The 26249-nt window shown below is 40.5% G+C and overlaps 1 gene segment (V, D, J or C); it reads right to left on the bottom strand.

The window, feature by feature from the left end:
- LOC140532311 (T-cell receptor gamma chain C region C7.5-like) lies at nucleotides 1-25863 on the bottom strand. The segment is given in 7 exon segments: nucleotides 1-429; nucleotides 3242-3295; nucleotides 8711-9031; nucleotides 19985-20056; nucleotides 20159-20171; nucleotides 25230-25326; nucleotides 25658-25863. Coding segments are annotated over 7 exon segments (903 nt in total).
- Between the last annotated feature and the right edge of the window lie 386 nt (nucleotides 25864-26249).

A 26249-nucleotide genomic window follows, 5' to 3' on the forward strand; every position in this document is an offset into this window, starting at 1 on the left:
GAAATTTAGCGACTTTTTTATTGCGGAGAGGTCTATCAGTAAGGAGGTGCCTAGATATCTAGAGCAAAGCACACAAAAGAACAAAATTTTTACAACCTAAAGTTTCCTCTTTGTCCAACAGATTAAAAGAAACCATCTTGTATTTTCCAAGTTACAACAAAGATGCATTGCTAAGCAAAAAGAAAATGATGAGAATCTATAATGTGGCCACTGGCCACCTGCAGAAGATAACACAGAACACGCAGATAAGCTCTCTCCTCTGTGAGAGCTGAAGGGCACCTCAGCGTGCCTACTTTGTGCCTTGGTTCCAAGCCACTCTCTTCTGGTAGAGGAAGAAGAGGGTAATGGTGAAGTAGATGGTACTCTTCACAAGCAGGATCATATAGGTATAAAAGGCTGAAGTGTTGGCAAAATGCAGCTCCTGGAGCTCTAAAATGAGAGAGCGTGGTTAGTGCTGTGTGGCCCTTTAGGAGATATAGGAGCACAAGCATTGGGAGCAGAAGCCCCTGACCCTGGGCTCTGGCAGGGACAGCACCAACGAAAGTGAGCCGTGAAAGGAGACTGGAGAAAGCAGGATATGCTAGGCTACCAGTGTGCTTGTATATTTGCTCAGAACACTTCTTTATGCTACCATTTGTTGGATTCTCTTTTCCTCACTGGGTCTAATTCGGAAGCATACAGCAATATAATAATAATGTTAATAAAAAACTAGCATTTATATCATGTTTTATAAACCCTGAAGTACTGCATAAGTAGGGGCTATTATGCTTTTTATCGTTAATAATAAAAGCAATACTAGTGGATGGAGTCATCCTTCCAGATCTTCTAGAGAATTCCTATGTCAGAGCTGGGAGGGGCCTCAGAGGCCACCTAGGGAAACCCTTCCTTGAACAGGAGTCCCTAAAGTCTTGCAGTTATTAAGCCATGAACTTAGTTTTTTTTTAAATTGATAACTGCATTTCAACACATTCGTTTCCTTTGTAACTCAGCCTCGCACACTTATTAGCTGTGTGATCGTGGGCAGGTAAGTCACTGAATGTGTCTCAGTTTTCTTATCTGTGAAATGGGGATAGCAGTAGCACCTACATCCTAGGGTGGTTGTGAGGGTCAACTGAGATCATTATAAAATGGTTAGCACAATGCCTGGCACATAACGAGTTATTATTTATTAATTTATGCATTTAAAAACATGCTTCTGAGAAGGGACCCCAAACCTTTACCAGCCTGCCCACAGTGCAAAAATGGTAAAGAGCCCTTAATCTACATCATTCCCATCAAATGGTAATCCAGCCTTTGCCTGAAGACCCCAGTAAAGGTGAATCCACTACCTCCCAAGAGAAAAATACTACAGACAATCTCAGTTTTCACCAATCTGAGCCCCTAATTAGAAACTGAGGAACAGGTGAGGAGGAAAGAGCCCTGATCTAGGCTCTAAAGATCTCAGACTGCACCTTTGCACTTGCTAACTTTATGACCACAGTCAGCTCTAACTCTTCTGAACCTTACCTTCTGCATCTGTAAAATGGGGATGACGATACCTTTGCTTCTCACCTCATTGGATTATTGCAAGGAAAGAACGATGTCTAACTGAGATATAACAAGTCCATGGAAATGGGAGTTATTCTCCTCAGAGACAATCAGAAGTTGCATGTGTCTGCTTAAGACAGATTTGTCCACTGCATTGGGAAAGGATCATGTAATTGCAAGGGACTGCCCCTAAAATCCTATGGATTCTTGAATACACAGCACTATGGTCTGGCGTGGAGGGGTCAAATCTGTGGCCAGTAGCCCACAACACTCCCCAACGCTTCCTAAAGACATCAGGTTAAAATGTAAGTGGGAAATATTTAAGAAAATAAATAAAAATTCAGTAAAACAAAAATGGTGATACATTTAAAACCTAACTCAAAATGTAGCCCCAAGAGATTTTCAGCCTTGGGTTAGTGCCTCCGTATTTGACTTTGAAACCAGAGGTCTGGAGAGAAGACAGTGCTGCAAGTGCAAAACTTTAATCTCAGAGCTGTCCCTGCGGGGTCAGTAGTTGTGGATCATCCCCAGCTGCTGATCCTGCCAGGGCTTTGGCCGATTCCCTCCTCATCTCTCACCTGAGGCTGACTTGTTGCCCAGATGGGATTGCTGTGAGGACCAATCCTGACTAAAACTCAGAAAACCCATTGGAAAATACAAATGGGAGGCATTTTTATCGTTATCATTGTCAGTCTGGCGTAGATTGAATTGTGCCCCTCGACCAAAAGTTTTTATTGACCCCGAGCCAAAGTTTCTGTGGAAGCTTTCATTCTGTGACATTGTTGCATGACTAAGTCACTTCTCATCTCTGGGTCTGTGACTTCACCCATAAAATGAGGATTTGTACCAGGATGATTCTGAATCCCGTCCCCCTCTAATGGCCCATGATTCTATGTCACTTGGCTGATGTGACAGAGATACCGCCCCATAAACAAGTGCATGAAGGCAAATAGAGCCAGACTGTTTTCATTGGATTCAGATCTAGAGGGAATCTTAGATATCATCCCCTTCACCTTCTCCCCCATTTTACAATGAGGAAATGGAGACCTAGGCAAAGGAAGGGACCTAACCAATGTCCTACAGAGAGGAAATGAGGTTTATAAAATGCTTTCCTAAAAATCCCTGTGAGACCAGGTATCGATGTCCTGATTGGATAGAAGGGAAAACTGACATTCAGAAAAGCTAAGCAGCCTGACAAGCATCAAGCTGTTAGTCTTGTCCAGGATATGACTGCATTTTCCTGACTACAAGCACGACATTTTCTCCACTAAGAAGTGGAGACCCAGAGGGCTTCAGTGACTCAACCATATTCACACACCATTAGTCAGTGCTACAGCTGGGAAACGAGGTCATTAACTCAACTTTGTTGCTTTGGGTTGACCAACACCTGGGGTGATTCTCGGGGAAAGGTCTAGGATGCCTTCCATCCTGGACCTCCCAGGCCAGCTGCTTCCCAAGCTCCCATCAGTCAAACACTTCCAATCTTTCTGGCTCCAGAAGCCCTAGATTCCAGACTTTGCACAGTTAGATTATGATAGGAAGGAAGTGTCCTTACATGGACAAGCCAGTCTTCCACATTTCCCTGCAGCATCGGGTGTCTTGTTCTGGATCCCAGGAAGCTTCCATTCCTCCCCCAATCACCAGAAGTACAAAGCTGAGCTGATCATGATAAAGACTCCCTACAGCCCAGAAAACAAGTTAATGGGAAACTTACCTCTCCTACCGTCAGTTTTGTTACAGTGATCTGAAGAGTGATTTTCTTTGAAAACTAGAAAAAGGAGAAAAATCAGAAAAAATTTCTATTTAGTTAGCTACACACATATGTTTATTCTAATAGAAAAACATCCATTCAGAGAAAACCACAGGATTCTGGCAAGATTCTTATCAGGTGATTTTTTTTCTATTCTCATTCATTCCTTCATTATATTCAGTTCCATTGGGTTTTGGACACATGGTGGGACTGATGTGCCAAGCAGGAAATATTTTATCAGATAATTAAACAGACAAATTGGTGTCTCCTTCAAGGACTTTGTGTTAGCTACATGCACGGATGGTCTGAGTGTTTGAATCAAAAAAAAATCATTCATTCAGGGAATGGTAGAATCAGTCAATCACTACACATTTACTAAGTGCCTGCCATGTGCTACGTGTTGAGTTGGAAGAGAGCTTGGAGATCAATTGGCCCAGTCAGAACAACAAAGTGCTTGTCTCCTGAGTAAACAGGATTCCTGCCAGATGCTAGGACACCACGCATGGGATCCTCCCTTCAAGGGTTGGACTCAACCATTAAAACAATGGATTTCTTAAGTGGAAAGTCACTAGCCCTGGTTCGGTTCGTGTGGGCTCCATGATACTGACACCATGAAACTTCCCTTTGAAATGACTTTGCATGATGGTTTATGCCCCTGGCATTGACTTATCTGTGTACGTTGCTCCTGTGGGATGTAAGCTTCTTTAGGGCAGGGATTGTTCAGTCTTCGTGCCCACAGTCCCTGATCAAATCACTCTTGAAGGGAGTAAACTGATGGGTACCCTTTTTCACTCTTACATGATCATTAAATGACTGTTGTTTTCTTAGAATTTAATCTCCCAACCTAATTTAACAATTCAAATGAACAAATCTTCATTGCATTGTTACATGCCATTGGGCGGCTAGAGGTCAACTGAGGCAGACATTTCATTGGGAAAATGCTGAAGCATGCATCCTTCATTTCAATATTTGGCCAGTACACTCCACCAAGCTGACATGGCCACTTGTACTAAAGGGAGGCCTTAACATTCATCTAGAACAGTGGTCTTAACCTGGGATCTGTGAACTTATTTTGTCAAAGAAGTATATTTCAGTACAGTTGCTTTACTTTGTAATCCTATGTGTTCCATTTCAGGCACTTAACAACATAATTTTCAGAAATGGTCCATAGCCTTCACCAGGCTGCCAAAGGGGTCCATGAATAAAAATAAATTAGAACCGCAGTAACCCAACCTATTTATGTTATGGACAAAGAAACCAAGGTCCAGACAAGTGAAGCAAATTGTCCCAGGTCACAAGTGACAGAGCCAGGATTTGAACCCGGGTCTTCTGCTAGCAAATCAAGCATCCTCCCCATCATCCTGTCCTGCGTGCTGGGCATGCTTATGGAATTTTGTGTCTCTACGCTTGGAAAGTAGCGAACAGCAGAGTGACAAGAATGAACAACAAAGGACAAATGGAAGAAATTGTCCTGGTACAGATCAGATTAAAAAAATCAAACTTGATAAGGAAGCCATTTGTTTACCAAGAATGGTCTGGAAGAGAGGTTTCCCTTGACCAACTTCAACTAAACATGATTTTCTACTAAATTTCTTTGTTTTTTAGGGAGTTTCTTGTGACCTTTTTATCAGTCAATTCATTGAAGTGACAAATGAGATGCATTTAAAAGCAATGTCTGGGGATTCTTTGGATGTTTTCATTAAAAACAACTTCCTTGTATAAGGGACACTCAGGGTTGGTTTCCTTGTTGTTTCTGAAAGTCACATCTATGTAAAAAATGGACACCTATGAAAACCAAAGTGGTAAGTACATTTACAAGAATGAGTCACTGGAACCCAAAGGAGAGAACCCAATTCTGAGCCAGTATTCGGGGAAATGACCAGCATTGCCCCTCTCCTTTCCTCATCTCTACTGCAAACTCCTCCTGCCTCTGGGGCTCATAGACTGTGTCGATAGAAAAAAGCCATCGGATTCATTTTATTAGCTAACTAGTCAGTAATCAGACAAAACTGAACCACCTAATGCAGACCTTGAATAAAGCTCAGTTTAATGCAATGGAATGAAGAGCAGACATGAGAGTATTATTCAGGCAAAAAGACAAAACCCAACATGATGGTAAAAAAAAATTCCAACCCTCCCAAGCCCAAGGACTGAGGTTAATTTGAGGTCAAAGGCCTTGAGCAACTTGAGGGATCCATGTGGGTGTGAAACACCTAGATTTCTTCCCTTCACTTTGCATCTGGGCAAACATAGCAAGAGAAGGTATCATGGGGGAAAATATGAAGTTCTGTTAAAAATAGGATTTTGGATATGGAGCATGGATTTAGAACTGGGAGGGACCTCATGCCTCCATTTTATAGATAAGAAAACTGAGGTCCAGAGATAAACCTCTTGTGTCAAGTAATACTGGTAGTGACAGAGACGGAATTCAAGCTCAGGTCCTCTGACCTCAGACCCAATGGACTTTCTTCCACATTGTCTCATCCCTTCAAAAGCAGACACAGATTCAGCAGACCATTTCTAGTCCCTCTTCCCCTCCATACCTAGACACTTTTCTCCTAAGACGTCTGTCCAAGTCTGACAAAAGCTGGTAAAAGTGTAAAGAAAGACTCCATCTCTCTGCTATGATTAAGCTATTGTCACATTCATTTCAAAAAGTAGATTGTGATACAATGGGAGCTGGAAACCATCTGCACTCCTTGGATGTCTCTAACATAGGATAAGGTGGTGGTATCCTGTCTGGTGTGGAAAAGGGCCACCAATCCATTAACAAGCATTTATAAAACATCTATTCTATGCCTGTTCACTCTACTGGGCACCAGAGATGTAGAGACAGAAGGGAAATCAGGCTCCCCAGGAGCTTGTTATTTATCTGAGAAGCAACATTTAAAAGTTGTATTTTGTTTATGATCCCAAATACCCACTTTGACAGATCTCACACCAGGGGATCAACCAATTAAAACTGACTGGTGATGATGCATGAGCCACACCATCACCAGGTCTTGGGGTTTGTTACTGAGAATTGTAGGAATTTTATGACCAGAAGAGATAGAAACCAGTATAAGGACAGGGATTGGACCTGTGATATTATTGACAGGAAAATGCCCAGGGAAGGAAGTTTCCCCTGCCAGAGCAGGCTGGCTCCCCTCTGAAACTTACAGTTTTAGAAGTTAATTGATTTGTCCAGAGTCACATAGTCAGTAAAGGTGAGAGGCAACACTGAGTTCAAATCTTCCTGGCTTCCAAGGCTAAGTCTACCATGAAGCCACTCTCTCTCAAATATATGCGTATGTATATTATATATATATTATATCTGTTATATATATTATGTATGTGCATATTATATATGTATACACACAGACGTAGACATATATGTGTGTATATATAGTGATAGGTCCAATGTAGAGATTTTTTTCCAGTGGAGGGAGGTACCAAAGAAAGGCTTGCATGCTATGTACCAGGACCCAAACTCCCTGCTTATTGTTCCATGAACTCACATCTCCATCTTCCTACTTGTGCATCAGCTGCCCCTCGTGACTGAAACGGACTCCCACCTCACCCTTTGAATTTTTGTATTAAAACCTTCCTCGGTCTCCCTCACTGTTGGGGTTCTCTCCCTTCCCTAGTGAGTAGGCATATACTTATAGCCTCCCTTCCACAGAACATAAGCCCCTTGAGGACAAGGGCTATTCTCCATGTTGTCTTTGTATCTCCAGTACTTTGCAAAGTGTCTGATTCATAGTAGTTTGATAGATTGCTTTTGGATTGAAGTGGACTGAACTTCTTCTGATATTATGAGTTGAGGGTTTGGAGCAACAACTGCAAAGCAGCTGGGAGTACGAGACATTCCAGTCAGCAAATTCTAATGGTTGATTCCCTGTGGGTGGGATTGTGAGATCTGCCAAGACATCCATGTGATCTCCTAGCGAAGATATATTTCTACATTTTTTTCACTTTCTCTTTGGTGTATAAGTGTCCATGTAATCGGTGATTGTGAGCAGGAAGCACCTTGGGAGATTGCCTTGTCTAGTGGTTCCCGGAAGGCAGGCTCCAAAGACATGAGCAAACTTGGAGTTCTTCTGAGTGGTCTGCAAACCCAAATGTGTACTCAATACACCTTCCGTAGACTAAATGAACAGTTGGTCTCACAGTTAATAAATACAATGATATACAAATTCACTTAAATGTCACTGAATTCAGAGCTTTTACTTATTCTATATTTTGCAGCTCTTAGAACAGTACCTGGGAAATAATAAGTGCTTTGTAATTGTTGATTTTTTTAAACCTGTGAATTGATATTAATAATAAAATGACTCTCATATAGAGGTCTCAAAAAATTTGACATCCCAAAGGGCCCTTTGTTCCTTGAAAAGGTAGAGAAGATGTTACATCCCTCTACAATCTGCAGATGAGGATACGAAGGTCTGGAGAGGAGCATATAATGAGTAAGTGCTAGAGCTGGGTGCTGAGTCCAGTGCCCTTTGGTCTTTCTATGGATGTAGATGTAGATGTAGATGTAGATGTAGATGTAGATGTAGATGTAGATGTAGATGTAGATGTAGATGTAGATGTAGATGTAGATGAAGTCCTGTGTACACAGAGGATTTTGCCTTTGCCTCCCCCAGAATTTACTGAAACACAATGGGAGGACAGAATCTCAGCCCCACTAGCTTGATGTGCAAATATTTGATATGAGATCTTTGTGCTGAGCTCACATACCAGATGAAAGGATTTAACCTATCGTTATGTGAATCTTAGATGTCTCTGCTTTTCTCTTAGTGGTTTGTTTGGATGGAAGATGAAATGTAACGTGTGGGAAAAAGAGTTGGATATGTTCATGGACTAAAAGGAGGGAAGACTTATCAAAAGTCACTCTTTTTTGAAAGAAATAAAAGAACTTACTTTGGTATAGGACTCTGTGGTCTACCTATGTCTTTTGATGTAACTGTCCCAGTCCTGTCTGGTCCTTTCAGTATCGTTATTGACCAGGTAATTCAGTTATAACAATTAGGGGGCTTATCTGTATGTTTTACTTTCTCTCTCTCTGTCTCTCACTGTCTCTGTTTTTGTTTCTCTTTGTCTCTCTTTCTTTCCCCTATCTCCTCCCCCTCTTTTCTCCCTCCTTTCTTCCCTCCCTCCCTCCTTCCTATTCTCTCTCTCACTTTCTGTCTAAATTCCCCCATGAAAATATAAACTCTTTGAAGGCAGGGGCTCTTTGAATTTCTAATTTGTAACTGCAGTATTTAGTATGCTTGGCATACTGTAAGTATTTAATGCATTATTGGTGATTGACTTTGGGAGGCTGGGCAGAACTTTGAATGACAGTGAGGCCAATTCTTGATTCTGCTAATGGAAAGCTCTTGGAGAGAGAGAAGAGTCAACATGCAGAAATATGGAACTTTGTTTCCCTGCTCCTGAGATCAGGGTACATACCTTCCGAAATTGAAGGAAGACGAACTGCCACAGGTTCTATGCCCGATTCCTCATGTTGGAAGTAGTAGATAAGATTTTTAGGCTGGGTGTCTTCTTGCACAGTCAGCCAACTGACCTGCGAGTATGAACCATTGACCTTAGTGACAGGTCCAAGCTGTGCATCCAGCGAGCGTGACTGCTCATCTTTCCAATATGTTTTAACGACATTGGGGAAAAAATCCTCCAGCAGGCAAATGTAAGTCCCAGATTTTTTCTTCTTCACTTCTTCCAAAGTAGGGAGAAAAACTATGGATTTTGGTGCTTTCTTTTCAATAGCAGTACCTACAGAGAAAATCAAAGAACAAAAAGATATTTATTGGAAAAACTGATTTGGTGCCACTAATGCTGGTCTAAGAAAGTTCTGAAGCTCAATACTATCCTGGACAAGGAAAGATGCCCCTTAGGCTTCTTGGGGCACCATTTGTTTTAGACTCACAGAATTTCAAGGTTGAAAAAGACCACAGTAGTCATCTAGTTGAACCCCAAACTGAAAAACTGTTCCCTATATACCATACCCAAATGGACATCCAGCTGAGGCAGCCACTACTTCTGAAGGCAGTTCCATCTACTTTTGGATGGTTTGAGTTGTTAGAAAGATCTTCCTTATCTTGGGTGGAAATTTGCCTCTTTCCAACTCAGTTTTGCCATATTGGGTCAAGCAGCAGAACAAGGCAAAACTCTCTTCCAGATGACAACCCGTTATAAACTTTTACCACATTATTTCTGGATATTCGCCAGTTTTGATGAATAGGAAATTGTATAGGAAATCTGGCCTTCAGGATGGGAGATGATATTCAGAAGGGCCATTCTTGTGAACTGACTGGCTTGTGTATTTCTTTAGAATTCATCCAGATGTTTTTTCTAGGTGATACTGAAACCAGTTTTTCTCTCCCTAGACCTAATTCAAATGTCACCTGATTTATTCAGTTTTATACAGGATCAAATGCTTGGGAAAGTTTTAACAAACCACATTCACATCAGTGTTCCATGGAAGTAAATCAGACAGCAACTTTTGCTTTCAAACATGAATAGAGAGCTTTCAAATTCTCAAAAATGCTGGTCAGAAAAATATTTATAGCAGCTCTTTCTGTGGTGGCAAAGAATTGGACATTGAGAGGATGCCCATCAATTGGGGAATGGCTGAAGAAGTATGTGATTTTAATGGAATATTATTGTGTTATAAGAAATGACAAGTAGAATGATTTCAGAAGAACCTGGAAAAACTTACAGGAACTGATACAAAGTGAAGCAGAATCAGAAGAACATTGTATGAATAATGATACTGTACGACGAAGATCTGTGAATGACTTGGCTATTGTCAGAAACACAGTAAATCAAGACAATCCCAAAGGAGTTCCGATGAAAAATGCTATCCACCTCCAGAGAAAGTACTGATATTATCTGAATACATACCAAAGCATACTATTTTTCACTTTCTTCTATTTGAATTTTCTTATACAATATGATTAATGTGGAAATGTTTTAGATAATTGCACATGTGTAACCTATATTGGATTGCTTACCATCTCAGGTAGGGGGGTAAGAAAGGGAGGTAGGGTTAGAATTTGTAATTGAAAACTTTAAAAAAAAACCCAAATGTTAAAAATGGTTTTTACTGTAATTGAGGAGAATATAAAATATTTTCTTAAAAATTCTGCTCAATTTCTAAGTTTACATTTTTCCTAATTATTCTCAAGAAAATCATTAGGTTATTCAGGAGCATATTACCTCATACTCCTTCCAAAAGTATAAATTATGTCTTAAGTTTGAAAAGCTGCCTTCTCTTGATAAAGGATGCTCTTTCCTCCCACCAGTTGTTTTCCAGAAGAGGGGTTGACTTTATTTTGTATATCATTACCTTGTATTTCAAGATATACATTTACCAGTAATAACGTATTGTGCCTTATCCAAAGCATTTTGAAGAAATGATTCTGTTGGTCTTTTCAAAATGGCCTTTGCTTTCTGAAGTTTTATGTGAGTTTTATGTGAGTTATAGATTTTTCATGCCTTTTCCTAGGTTGAACTTCACTAATAATTGGGAATTTTCTACATATTTCAGCATCTTTCAAATACAAATACATTTAATCACTTACTTTACCCTTCAATGCCCACCTTCTCCATTGTTTTGTCTATCCAGCTGGCAATAGGATTGTTCCAGATCCCTACTAATTACAACCTACATTGGGAATGATGAACTGTGAAGAGGCTGATGGATCTGATGCCCTGAGGGCTTCTTGTAAGAACTTACTATATCATTAGGACTGAATGTGACATCTTAACGGAGCTGCTGCCAGAAGGGTAAAAATAGCCAATGCATTCACCAATATTTCATTAAATTCTTCCACTAAGATCCTACACTGATGCCTCCTCATTTCTTGGGAGGAATTTGGCTTCTTAAAATTTGTGCCAATGAGTCACAAGCTCTGGTATGTTCCTCCAAAATGGGCTGCACGCTGTGTGTCCACCATCCCCAAATCAGCTGAGCTATGTTTGGTGAAGCTCCTCATAAGTTGCTGATTTGATGGTGAGGACTGCAGAAACTCGTAAGTCACATACACTGTAAAGACATACCAGAGACAAAGGGACTGGAGGAATCAGTGAAGTTTGATTTTTCACCTTAGTCAGTTTTTTTGAGTTTTTTTTTTGTTTTTATCCAGAGGAGTTCATTAGTTTCATTTTCCAATATGCTAAAATAATGAAAAGATACAGCAAAATAGCAGGAGCTCTCTTCCCTCCAGCCATAGTCCTTTACTACGTGTATCCACCCCCTTCAGAACAAGGTGATTTCCCAGTTCCCACTAATTCCAGCCATATCCTCACAGCCACCCCTACTGGAAAATAGCCTACTTTTCTCACAGACCTTCAACAGCTGTGGGTTTTTGCTTTCCCAAATGCATTAAACCTCGTTTTATGGCTGGGATGCCTAGAAATTGATGGAAACATAACTGAAACACTTACTTGTCACAATGAGCTTTGTCCCTTCACCAAAGACTTTAGCAGGTCCCACCGTGGGGCATCCAGCTACAAAAACCATCTAAGGAGCTCACTCAGAGCCAGAGACAGAATCAAGGCACACTGTGGGGCCAAAGGGTTTGTCTCCATGGTATTTTTTCCTGTGTGTATATTATTCATAAATATACCAAACCTCAGCCAAGCTTTCAATCAACCTTAGTTATCCAACTCAGTCATTTGCGTTGAATTCTTCCTATTTCTTTTCTTCTCTTTTGCCCCTTTATTCTCTCATTGCTCCTCTAAAAATAGTCATTTCAACTCCACAAAATAAATTTACCAAAACTCATCCATGTTTTCAATTAACATTAGTTCTCCAACTTACACATTAGAGTTGATTCTCTGTAAATTTTGCTTTTCTTCTCTTTTTACCCTCATTCCTTTTGTTACTCCTCTCAAAATACTCGTTTTGATTTTGTGACAATTTTTCTAATTTATTTGATTGGTTAGAGAACATGTCCGCTTTTGTAAAGAACCTCCGAAGACTATCATATGTCAGTCACAGCAAATGTTCTGACCTTTATTTCTTGGTGGTGAGAAAACACCAGTGACACCTGGGGTACTTAGAAAAATTGTTGTTTTGAACATTTACAAAGTAATATTTACTTCAGTGACATAACATTAACAAATATACAAACACTTCTAGGAAAATACCTTCTCCCAGAAGCAGGTTCCTGGGTCTCCCAGGTGAGTACTTCCATCTTTTTATTTTTTAACTTTGGATTCAAGGGCCAAAACACAAATACAAAACAGAAAAGAAACAAAAACATATCATAAACTTAAATAATGAAAATTCAATACAAAGTAAGAAAGGAAAAAAGCATGTTGTATGCAGAGCAGAATGTAAGAGAGGATTGAAAATATGTAACAAAATTGTCCATCGATCTTTGCTTCCCTGTGAGTTTTCTTTTGTTCTCTGCCATGAGCTTTTTTGTTCTTTTTCCCTTCCCCCCACACCCCCAGAAAGCGACAATAAAGTTTAGATATGTTTCTCTATAGCTATAGATATATACATTCACATATATACATATATATTTATATATATATGTAGACATATACTTTCCCCCAAATATTCTATTCCTGGTCTTTGTTTTTATGTTTGTGCATATCTCTTGTTTCCTATCCCTCCTACCTCCTCTACTTTACTTCTACCCACTACCTTGCCCTCCCATTTATTACTTGCCTACCCCCCTTCATGGATCCCTCCCCATATCCTCCCATTCCCATAAATCCAAACACCTTTTCGTACCCCCCTATTTATGTATTCCCTCACCCTTCCCTCTAAAGATCCCTTCCTTGTCCTCTCCCCCTCCCTATGCTGCTACCATTTTATTTCCTCTGAATTTAGAAGATTTTTACATTCTTCTAAACATACATTTGTTGCTCCTTCTTAAGCCTATTCCCCATGAAAGCAGGTTACTAGAACTACTAACCCTCTTCCCCATCTAATTCCTCTGTATCAGTTCTTCCTCTTGTGCCTCATTTTTATAAAATAATTACTCAGTTTTAATTGTTCCTAAATGATTTTACTTTTTAAATTAATATCGTAATTAGGTTTACCCCAATCTTTGTTAAAAGCTAACTAATTATTAATAAGAATCTTAGACATACATTTTACACGTATAAAATGTAAACAGCTTAGCCTTGTGAGTCCCTCATAATCAGTCATTGGTATAAATATACTTTATATTTTTTTGGTTCTTATATGTCAAATCTTCTATTAAGTTCAAGATTTTTTTAATGAAGTTTTGAAAGTCTGAGAGTTGATCGAATGTCCATATTTTTTTTTTCATTCAGAATAATACTTAACTTGTCTGGAACCCCAGTTTCTTTTACTCTTCTTCTTGTGTTCCAAGACTTGCAGTCCTTTAATGTCTCTGCTTCTAGGTCTTGTGTGGTTCTAATTGTGGATCCATCATATTTAAATTGTTTTCATTTTGATTCTTTTAATATTTTATTCTTGAGGTGGGGATTTCAGAATTTGACTATGACATTCCTATGAGTTTTCCTCATAGGATCTTTTTAAAGTGGTGGTTGAAGGACTTTTTTCCATTTCTACTTTCCCCCTTGTTCTAATGCTTCAGGACAATTTTCTTTAACTATTTCTTGAATGTTTGTATCAAGATTCTTTTTGTCGGATCATAACTTTAAGTTAGTTCAATTATTTTTCTATTTTCTCTTTTTATCTATTCTCCAGATCTGTTGTTTTTCTTATAAAATGTTTCACTTTCTCTTCTATAATTATTTTGTGATCTCTTATAATTTCACTCTCTTCCCTTTGCCCAATTCTAATTTTCAAGGTGTCTTTTTCTTCCTTAAGAGTCTGGATTTCCTTTTCCTTTCATAACCTTCTGGTTTCTCTTGGATTATTCTTATTTTTTTTTTAGCTTTTCCTCCATCTCTGTCATTTTGATTTTTAAAGTCTTTGTTAAGATCTTCTAGAAATTCTTTTGGGGCAGGTTACTCTTTGGGGGTGGTGGTGGTTCAATATCCTCCTGTGAACATGATCTACAGTCATCTCTATTCCCATAATAGCTTTCTATCATTGGATTCTTTCTCCTTTGCCTGTATATTTTTTTGTGGTAATAGCTTAATTTTTGTAATCTCCTGTAACCCGGAGGTATTGGGAAATGGTGCATCTTGCCCCAGAGCTTCAGTGCTGCCTCTAACTTGGAACCAAAGCCAAACCTCCAACCTCCAGTAAGTGCCAGCAGCCAGAGGCTTTCAACACCCGCTTTTGCACTCACCAGTCAGGCACTGGTTCCTTCTGGCCCCCAGCTCTTCGCCATACAGCTGGGTCTGGCATTCCTTATCAGCAAAGATTCCCCCAATCTTCCTGGGCTCATTCACTATCCAGGGGGTGAAAATTTAAGTTGCTGGAGCGGATTCAGCCTCCCAAACCAACCAACCCCAGGGCTTGCAGCTAGTCTGGAGGTGTTTGCTCTTCATGGGGCCAAACCTTGGCCTGAGATTTTGCTTCTGATCTTCTCAAATTGTCCCAGGAAGACCCGGATCATGATCCTATCCTTACTTATCTCCCTCCCTAAGGTGCTATTTGAACTCTTGTGGGGGAAAATCTTGAGAGCTCAGAATTTTCTGACCTACTCCGCCATTTTCCCGGAATCCTCTCGAAAAATTCTTTAGACGTTGTTTCCTTGCAAGTGGTTGAATAATTTCCAGAGTGGCTATCATCTGAGTGACTTTCTTTTTCACTTCTCCATTTGAAGTGAGGTTGTCCCTGAATCCTCTGGGGAATTCCTGATGCATAACATGAGTCAGTGTGATAGAGATGGAAAAGAGTTGGGGACCTGGACTGAAGAGACTCAGGTTCCAATTCTGCTTTTTACCTATATAAAAGTAAGCTTTCTTGTTGTTATCATGAAATTTAGACCTGGAACGGATCTTTGTAGCTGTCTAGACCAGGATTTCTTAACATTTGTTTTGTGGTTTTGTGTTCTGGATGCCTTTGGCAGCAGGTCAGTGAAGTCTATAGGTCCCTTCTTGGGATAAAGCTTTTAAATGTATAAAGTAAAATGCATAGGAGTACAAGGAAACTAAATGCATTGCAATGCAATCATATGCATACACACACAGGTAGCTAGATACATGTATATGTCTATATCTCTGTATGTATATATAAAGTTCACAGTGCTTAGAACCCCTAACTCTAAAATTCCTCCATTTTATAGATGAGTTAACAGAGATAACCTACTCAAAATCACACAAAGAGAGGAATAAGAGATAGAGTTGTGATCTGAATTCAGGTCCCCTGACTCCCAGCAATTTTTAGAAGATATCCAAGAGACTCCTCTTAATGGATCATACCTGATTGCCAAACTATGAAGTTTAACTTTAACACAGAAGACATCCCCACAGAGGCACTCACTGATCCCTAGATTAAAGGGCCCTTCAAGACCACTTGACTTGGAGTTGGCAAACTATGGCTCCCACCTACCACCCTACCTGTTTTTGTATGGTCTGGAGCTAAGAATGGTTTTTACATTTATGTAAATCTAGGCTAACCCATGTCTTCTCTAAGAATTCCCATTAGAACAGAGCCATCAGCTGGCCATCCAGCTTTTTCTCTGATGATGTCTAGTGAATGGGGAGCTCACTCCTACCTCCTCCCCTTTGGAGCAGTTCTCAGGAGGAAATTCATCCCAACCTCCAGACCAAGGTGGCCTCTTTGCAAACAACTTTTCCCATAGCTTCCTGCTGTGCCTGCTGGGGCTAAGCAGAATGAGTTCGATCCCTCTTGAATAGTCATAGGTATGACAGGAAGTAAATTTATGGATATGGTATTTTGTGAATGACCTTTTAAATAAAAGAGAACTTTAAATAATAAAAAAGTCATAGGTAAAATGTGATGCAGTTAGTTGCTTGCTGTCTTGTTTTAACTATTACTGAGATTTTAATGGATGCTGATATTTCCCTAACTTTTCCTTCATATGATAGAAACTTATGCAATCAGTATGAAGCCAGAGTGAAGTCAAAGGGACTTTGGAGGAATCATAGGTGTAAAAATGAAAAGTTTGTTTTGCACCTCAGGCAGCATTTGCCCAGAGGATTTTATCAGGCATATTTCCAAAAATAAAATAGAATGACAACAAAAATGACGGATAAAATCCTTTGAAGTAACCCAGCATCTCCCCTGAGCCTTGGTGCATTGCAACCATTCTCTCCAGAGCAAAATGATTTCCCCGCTGCCGCTAACTTCAATCAAATACTCACTGCCATCCCACCAGAAAATGTCCCACTTAGTTTGCAAACATCCCAAATGGATCTAGCCTTACTTTTTATCTGGGATTACTGGAAACTGATGGAAACATGACTGAAGCACTTACTTGTCACAATGAGCTTTGTCCCTTCACCAAAGACTTTACCAGGTCCCACTGTGGGGCATCCAGCTACAAAAACCATCTAAGGAGCTCACCCACAGCCAGAGATAGAATCAAGGTGAAATGTGGGGTCAAAGGGTTTGTCTTTATGGTATTTTTTCTTGTGTGTTTGTTCTCCATAAATTTACCAAATCTGAGCAGAGTTTTCACTGAACCATAGTTATCCAACCTAAACATTTGCATTGAATTCTCCCTATTTCTTCTCTTTTCCTTTGCCCCTTTATTCTCTCATTCCTCCTCTAAAAACATTCTTTCCAGCTCCACAAATGTTTTCCTAATTTCTTTGATTACTTATTAATTGTGAATTAGGGAAAATTTCCATTTTTTTGAGGTGTGAAAAACCTTGGAAGGAAGTTGAATTTTTGTCACAGTAACTGTTTAAAATTTTGTCTTTTTGTGCGAAGAAAAATAATCAAGGATACAGCTTAGAGAAAAAAAATCAAGCTACATTGTCCTTCCAGCTATTCCCTGAGGTCACAGGGATCTGGTGGCCAATTCAGCACTAAATTTCATGTGTGTGAAATGATTCTCCATTTGAGCATTTCGGCCGTCCCTGAATGTTCCAGAGAATTCTGGAAGTGTGAACATTAGCTTGTATTCAAGAGGAGGGTGCTGTCAACTGGAAAAAGCTTTGGACCAGAATTAGGAGAGACCCAGACTCAAACCCAGCCTAAAAGACATACCAGTTATATGACTGTGGGCTCTTCCTTTGCCCTTCCAGGACTCAGTTTCCTCATCTGAACAATGGAAATGGTAGAAACTGTTTCACCGTTGAAATGAGCAAATGTAAAATTGTATCTAAAATATTTGACACAGCCCTTCACCATTCCCTCTACAAATGTTAGTTATCATTTTCACGGAAGTCAGACCTGAAAGGGATTACCTGGTCCAGTTTCCTTATTTTATAGATGATACAATTGAGACCCAGAGAATGTTTCAGTGACTCGCCCCAAGGATCTAAAGGTTAGCAGAGCTGGCCTTTGGATACAGGTTCTCCGAACATAAACTCCTTTTTATAAGACTGTGTTCAGAATCCCCATATCGAGTCCTGTCTGACTATCAGCACACAAAGCACAGTGACCTAGTTGTCATGCAACATACCTGTCACAATGAGTTTTGTCCCAGAGCCAAATACTTTGACGTTTATTGTGCCCGCACAATGTCTGAGCCCTTTACAAAATCTCTGAATCTAAGAGCGCTGTAAAGCTGTTCAACATTCCTTCCTCCCCACATTATATCTTCCATTTTCTCTTGGAACAACTCTTCTGTCATTCATGTCTGCTCTACTACTTTTCATTGATTGTCTAAATCAACTATGTTCAAAGTGTGTTCTAGGGATCCTTGGGGGTCCCCAAGACTGTTTCAGGGGGTCTACAAGGTCAAAACTATTTTTACGATAATACTAAGATGATTTCATTTCCAGCAGGATAAATAGTAGGTAGAACCCACACAAATAAAAAAATATTTGGAGGTGTGGTCCTCAAAAAGTTTTAGGAGTGTAGCGATTACAGGGATCTAAAAGTTTGAGAATTTCTGGCTTTATTCACTGATTCATCCATGCAGTCAGTCAGTGATCCATTCCTGGGATATTTCCTACACCATTACAGCATGCCAAGGAGAGCTGAGATCTGTGCTCCCAAACTGAATATTTCTTCTGTTACTGCCTGAATCATCTTTATGGTGGCTCTTCATTTCTTAAGGAACCACCCCTGGATTTCTCTGTACCTTGTTACCTAAATGATTCCAGGACATTTGGGTGTTCTGATGGGCATGAGCAAACAGCTCCAAGACTTAAGTAGCTTGCTTTCCTGATTGGATTAAAGATCACATCATAGGTGTTATTACTAGAATAGAATTCCCTCACTAGTAACTTATTTGGTTAAAATATGACTCCTACTTCAAAAGTTAGATTCTGAGTTTCAGAAATTATATTTAAAAACGAGAGGTATACAGAACTTCCCTCCCTTCTTTGAAGAGGTAGGAGATTATGGGTGTGGAACATTGTGTACATTTTCCAGCTGGGTTACTGTGCTGATTTGTTGGGCTAAATCCTCTCTCCCCATCCTGCCCTTTCCCTTCCCCTCCTCTCCTATTACCAGGGATGTTGCTCTGGAAAGGGGATGTGGACGGATATTTAGAAAGGAAAGTGATGTAAAGATAAGACAGATCAATGAAGTTTTTGAAAAGAAAAGAGTGAGAGGGACCTATTCATACAATTAGGTATAAAAAATAATTATTTCTAATAACAAAAGCTCACATTTAAATAGTCTTTACATTTGGAGCTCTTTTCTTTCATTAGCTCAGGTGACTTCACAGAAACCTTGGGAAGTGTGTTGTCTTTAACCACATTTTACAGGTCAGGAAACTGAGGCTCAGAGAGATTAGATGACTTAGTCAGGGTCACACAGCCATTTAGTGTCAGGTGGGATTCAGGGTTTCTTGACTCCAACCCCAGCATTCTGACCATGACACCTTTGCACAAGTGTCTATCGACCCTCAGTCTTGAAGACTGGATATTGTAGTTTGAGGCAATGAAGGGACTTTACTCTGAATCTAGTTCTTCCCTGGCCACAGTTGTAATCCAGTCAAGATGCTGCTACAGTGGCTATTATCCTCCATGGAAAATGCATTTGCTAGCTCTAAAATGACACTTATCCTTGTATTCTGAAATTGCCATTCTCCTTTCCAGGGCAGGGTGGCTGAAGCCTCTGCAGCTCAACAGGAAGTCTGGCTGGGCTTGGTCAGAGCCCCATGCTGGTTCCCTCCCTCCACCCCACTCTGTTTCCTCCCACGCCATGAGCTCTGCAGGTACCATTGGAAAGAGAATGGAGTCTGGCAGCCTACCCTCAGCAGCATCATTTCTCACAAATACAGTGTGTGTGTGTGTGTGTGTGTGTGTGTGTGTGTGTGTGTGTGTGTGTGTGTGTGTGTGTATGTGAATCCATCTAGGTGAAGGCCTTTCTTCTGAAAAGTGTTTTAAAAGTTTAGAGCTGGCAGGGATCTCAGAAGTCACTTAAACCCACCTTCTTATTTTACATAGGAGGAAACTGAAGCTCAAAGAGGTGACCCGACGTCCAAAATGACCCAAATGAAAAGTTGCAAAGCCCTAATTCAAACCCAGATCTCAGGACTCCAAAACCAGAATTTTCCCCACTGTATGGTTATGTCCCCTTGAATGAAAGCTCCAGGAAGAAGCTCCTGTAAGGTGGTTGTCTTTATATCCTTCCACCTGACTCAGTGCTAGCACATAGTAGGTGCTTCCTAAAGATGCATTGAATTGGTTTGAATTCCCCCAGATATGGGCAAAAAAGAAGGAAAAAGCACTTACCACTCCCAAGAACTATGAGCTGAGTTCCTTCTGCGAAGATTTTGATCCAGTCTGAGCTATCACACTGATCACCTGCTAAACAAAAACCTCCATGAGCGCCACAAGACTTAATCTGGGATGTGAACATCTAGGAATAAAAACAACTAAGTAGACAGATTTCCCCAACATCCTCACATTTGTAATGCGACTACTTGATCATTGGGCAAGTCCAGAGATTTACTGTCCCTTGGAGTCTCTGTGATGGCAGGCGAGCCTTCCCGAGAGGCACTGAATGAACTGCACACTCCTCAATAAATGAGCAAGGTCACAGTGTCCTCATATGGTGCACAGTAAAGACTTCCCTTAATGGGATCTGCAGGGATGAGGGAGATAATAGAAAAAAAAATGAATTTGAATAAAATAGAAACTGAATAAAATATGAAAATGAAATAGACTGAAGATCCCAGGATGTCTGAGGAAGAAACAATAAAGCATCTACTCATTTCACAAGGCGTAAACTGAAGCCCGGAGGTGAAGGGGCTTGCCCAAAGTTATATAGATGATGAGTGGCAGTCAGGGTATGAGCTCACTAAATGACACTCAATCTTCACCCTGGCAGTACATAAGCAGAGCCATTGTGTGTGTGTGTGTGTGTGTGTGTGTGTGTGTGTGTGTGTGTGTGTGTGTGTGTGTAAGGTGGGAGTATGGGGGAGAGACAGAAAGACACCACAAAGAACTTTAGAGCAGAGGAGAGGAGACCGCATCCGCTCTTAGCCACAGCCAACGTGGGGCATGGCCACACAGAAAGAAGAAGGTATTTACATGATGGGAAATGGTGGCAGGGTCACTGTAGACTCAAGTACTCCTGTTCCTTTTCTCAGTGCATGGCCAAATAGGAAGCTGTACCTGCAGTCAAGTTGATTTTTTGTTCTGTTGAGTTGACAGTTTAACAGGAAGTGTACTGTTTGTGGCTCTCTGGAAGCAGACTCTTGACGTGTGTGCTCCCACATATGGTCGGTTACCAAGTTGGGCTCATTTCAGTTCCATGATTTCTCCTCTGTCCATCTACTCCTTCCTCCCTCTTCCCATCACCACAAACTGATCTGGTCCTTGAGCATCTTCAATAGATAGCTACCTCATTACAGGTCTTTCCCTCTTTACTCTTCTCAAAAGGACCTTGTCCACATTTGGCACATGGAAGTGACCCATTTGAATGTGAATACACAGTCACTAGGCTGACCACACACAGAAAATTTACTTCTCTTTTAAAGAAATCTTTGGGTGAGAGATTTGAGGCCTGGAATTTGTACCTCATTCAGATAAAGAAAATAAAATGTTCTTTCACAGAAGATGGGATTCGAACAGTTTCTACAATGCCTCTAGTAACATAATGGAATATTGGAATAACAAAGGAAAATGTAATGCAAAACTTTCAGAATTCTTATCAATGTATTTACCGATCATGGCTTCAGAGGACAGATGGGTAAAGCACACCTCCTACCTCTCATTTGAGAGGTGGTGGATTACTGGTGCAGAGTGAGATATACACTGTCAAACTAATCCAATTTTCCTTAATTGTATCTTGTGTTAAAAAAACACAAGGTCAGGTGTTTTTGAAGAGGAGAGTCATTGTGAAGTCTGAGTGATTTCAAAAGTAGAGCATTAGCAAAACATTTTTAATAAATGAGGACTCAACAAATCACTATTATAATTCATTCATTTTGCCAATCAATAAGCATAGTCCATGCCGTGGCCTAAATGCATTATCCTGATTCTCTAGGAGCTCACATCCTAATAGAGAGACGCTGTTCAACTAACTGTGTACACACAACACACATGTTGAATAAGTTGAAGGTTGTGTCAGAGGGAAAGCATTTGTAGCGTGTGTGTGTGTGTGTGTGTGTGTGTGTGTGTGTGTGTGTGATGGGGACCAGTCAGCCAGTGAGTCAATAAAGATTTATGAAACATCTAGGGCATCAAGGTGGTACATAGTGCACAGAGCCCTGGGCCTAAAGTCAGGAAGACTTTTCCTCCGGGGTTCAAATCTAGCCTCAGACACTCACTAGCTGTGTGATCCTGGACAAGTCACTTCACCCTGTTTGCCTCAGTTTCCTAATCTGTAAAAAGAGCTGTAGAAGGTCAGTACCTTTGCCAAGAAAACATCAAGTGGGGTCACAGAGAGCTGCACAAGACTGCAAATGACCGAACAACAAAACACCTACTAGGTGCAAGGCATTGTGCTGAGCAAATAACTGGGTAAGTACCTGCTTTCTACAGGATGAATAGGAAATGACCCACAGAAGGAAGGCACTAAAATTAAGAGAGGCTGGCGATGGGTTGGTAGAAGATGGCATCACAGTTGGCACTTGGATGAAACCAGGGAATCCAAGAGGGGAAGATGAGGAGGAGGAGCACTCCAGGAATGGGGGTGGGGTAGGGAGATGGACAGCCAGAGAAAATGGTCATAGTAGGGATTTGGAGTGTCTTGTTGAAGGAACATTAAGGACACCAGTGGTGTTCCCAAAACTCAGTTGGGATCATGTTAAGCCCCCTCTTTAAAGAGCTCCAGTAACTCCCTGTCTCTTCTAAAATAAAATTAAAATGCCTTTTTTTGGCATTTAAAACCCATCATTGCTTGAGCTAAGCCTGCTTTTGCAGGCATATCACACACCAATGTATTTGTCTTCATGCGTTTGAAAATCCAGGCAAAGTGGCCTTCCTACTGAGCTTTCTCACCCAGAAAATCCACCTCCCACCTCCATGCCTTTACACTAACTGTGCTCCAGGACAACTTCCTCCCACCGCCTCTTCTAGGAATTCCTAGGCTTCCTCAAAGATCCTCTGAGCTCTGGAATATTCTTCCAGGTGGATATGTGATCCTCTCACTTTACTGAGGCGCAACACAACCGCTTCTTGCCTTTTCAGCTCACACAGCACTTATCTGGGTCCTGACATACCTACCCCTTAAGACATTCAATCAAGAGGTGAGAGACTCTCTTATTCCATGGCTGCTGGTGCAGCCCTTAGAGTGCCCACCTGCTGTCCTTCCCCTTCAGAGAGACCTGGGTTGAAAGCCAAGCCTTATTTCTTGTGCTTCAAGAGCTGGCACATAGTAGGTGTTTAATAAATGCTTCTTGCTTTTAACTATGGGACTCTGGGCAAGTGACTTCAGGTCTCTAAGCCTCAGATCCCTCTTCCGGCCAATGTGCAATAGAATCTTTCCACTGCTGACTCACGTGGTTCTTGAGAGGAAGGCAATAGTCACTAGCCCTCTGCTTCATTAGGACAGATGAGGAATCTTCCTCTGCCAATGCCAGCTGTCTCCTCTACAACTTACAGGCTTGGGGTGCAGTCAAAAAGATCGAGAGATTTGGGAACTGATCTGGAACTATGCCCAAAATCATAAATTATAGATTGTGCCCATACTTATAAACCTAGGTATACCCTTTGAACCAGCAATACCACTACTAGGTCTGTTTCTCAAGATTATCAGGAGGAAAAGGAAAGAACTTTCATGTTCTAAAAACTGATAATTTCAGTTACATTAAATGAAAATTTTTGTACAAATGAAAAAAGGTAGCTAATATACAGAAGGAAAACAGGAAACTATAGACAGTTTCTTAGATAAAGGTTTCATATGTCAAATATATAAAGAATTTTTTCTAGTCTACAAAAAAGTCATTCCCCAATTGGTAAATGGTCAAAGGATATGAAAAGATTGTTTTTAAATAAAGAAATCAAAATGATTTATAGCTATATGAGAAAATGCTCTAAATCACTATTGACCAGGGAATTGGAAATTAGAACGATGTGGAACTACCACTGTATACCTATCAGATTGGCTAAAATGATTGAAAGGGAAAGCAACAAATGTTGAAGGTGATATGGAAAAAAATGGACACTCATTTACACTTGGTGGAATTGTGAACTGATTGAACCATTTTGGAGAGCATTTTGGAATTATACCCAAAGAGTTATTAAAATGCCTCTACCCTTTGACTTAGTAATACCACTAGTAGGACTCTTTCAAAAGAAGATTAAGTAAAAAGGAAAGGAACCTCTGTGTTCTAAAAGATTTATAACAGATCTCTTTGTGGCAAAGAACTGGAATTTATGGGGATGCCCACCAGGTGAGGACTTGCTGAACAAATTGTGGTATATGATCATGATGGAAAACTGTTGTGCTATAAGAAATGACGAGCTCAATGATCTTAGAAAAAACATGGATAGACTTGCACAAATAATGAAGAGCAAAATGAGGAGAAGGAAGAGAACATTGTATACAATAATAGTAACATTGTTTCAAGAATAACTTTGAGTGACTAAGTCATTTCGACCACTACTAATATCCACGTTAACTACAAAGGATACATGAAGGAAGACGCTATCAACATCCAGAGAAAAAACTGAGAAATAGAGGTATGTATTGTATGTTTTTTACATACACAAACATACACAGATATTTGTGTCTAATGGTCACTACCTCTAGGGTTTGGGGTGAGAAGAAGAAAGGAAGAAAAAAGGATAAAAATATATTTAGATGATAATTTTATTATGTATTAAAAGTGATAGCAAGTTGGTCACAATACATGTGCTGTTTCATATGCAATCCTCTGTGTTTTTTCCTATTCTACTATATTATTGGAATGATTGTTTTCTTTCTTAAGTTCAGAATAAAATGAGTAAAATAAAATGTCTCACAATCCTTTCCTCTTTGGACAGTTTTGAGACTAAAGTTGGGGAACATACCTTTGCCTGTTGTCTGGGGGAAAATTAGAGCACTTGAGTACCTCAGAATTGAAAGAGATGTCAAAGATGGCCTGTTCCAGCCTCCAGTGCCATGCACACAAACACACCTTGGAAATCCCCCTGAATTAGGATTGTGCAATTTAGCAGATCCTGGCTGGCTCTTCATCTTTCAAGGAGAACAATGCATGGGGGAGCATGGAGTTAGGTTCCAATCCTGCCTCTGACACCTGCAACCCATGTGACATTGGACAAGTCATTTGCTGTCCATGATGAAGTCTCCTCATCTGTCTGCAAAATGAGGCGTCTGATCTAGATTGCTGCTAAAGTGCCTTTCAGGAAAAGCTAGGATCCTACAAGTATAACATTTCTGGGCCTCAGTTTACTTCTCTATAAACTAAAGGTCTTGGGTCAGATTCCTCTTGAGGTCCTTTCCACCCCTATGTCTATGATCATATTAAGTGTTCACCTCTATGGCAACATCCAAGGGCCTCCAAATGCCTTTTTTTTTTTTTGGAACTTGGTTGAGCGATGTGACCCTCTCATTCACTGACAGAGGCTTCCTCACGTTGGTGAGGCTGAGTTGCAGCAGAGACACTTTCCAAGAACCTGGGCAGCTGTGGGAGAAGGGAAAGGAAATGAAAGAAAATCTCACAGTTGGGTCAAGATGCCCAGACCCACTTCTGAGACTTCCCCCTCCTAGTTTTGAGTCGACCACAGGCAAGATTACCACCATGCCCGCTATCTAGCTGTGGGACCTGAGGTTGACAGTGAGGATTTCCCAGTTGCATGGATGCACAGAGTGAGAGTTTTTGTTCACAGCCTCTGTAGTTTTGGCTCAGAGTGCCATCCCAGCAGGCACAGTAGTATAGCCCCCCATCTGCCTCCGTGACTTAGTGGACCCTGAGGCTTGCTGAGAAGTCGCTCTCCCATTTCTTGGCCTCCTACCTCTCCTCACTGACCCCATCCTCATGAATGACATTCTCATTGGATGAAAGATAGAGAATCCATTCCAGACGCCCACCGGGCTTCTGGCGGTACCAGTGAATGTAAGCATACCCAAAAGGAGACACCTTTACTTGGCATTCAAGAAAGGCAGTGTTACCAGTTCTCGTAGTGTTAGACAGTATGTGTTGGGTCACTATGGGCTCCATACTTGCCCCTACAAGAGAAAAGAATCTATCCTGAACTGCCAGATACCCAACAACTCAAAATATAGGGCTGATGAATTTGGGCTGGACTTGAACTTTGAGAGGTGAATAGTTCAAGTTTAGGACATAAGACAAGTTAATGAAAGCGGTTTTGAAAGGATCTTTTAAAAAGCTACTGATGAATGGTCCAAAAATTCTTTCAAAGTCGTTACTAAGTACTTTAATCAATTATACATAAAATAAGCGCTGATCTGATGATAAACGAATTCCTTATTGACTGACTTGACTTTTTTTAATGGGTTAAAGGAGTTTTCATTGTCTTTTAAACTTTTTTTAATTTATGGAATAAAACTGGCCTTTACATGGCATAGCACAGTCACTGTTTGAAT

The sequence above is a fragment of the Notamacropus eugenii genome, chromosome 3 (genome assembly GCF_028372415.1).
Source record: "Notamacropus eugenii isolate mMacEug1 chromosome 3, mMacEug1.pri_v2, whole genome shotgun sequence".
Classification (NCBI taxonomy): domain Eukaryota; kingdom Metazoa; phylum Chordata; class Mammalia; order Diprotodontia; family Macropodidae; genus Notamacropus; species Notamacropus eugenii.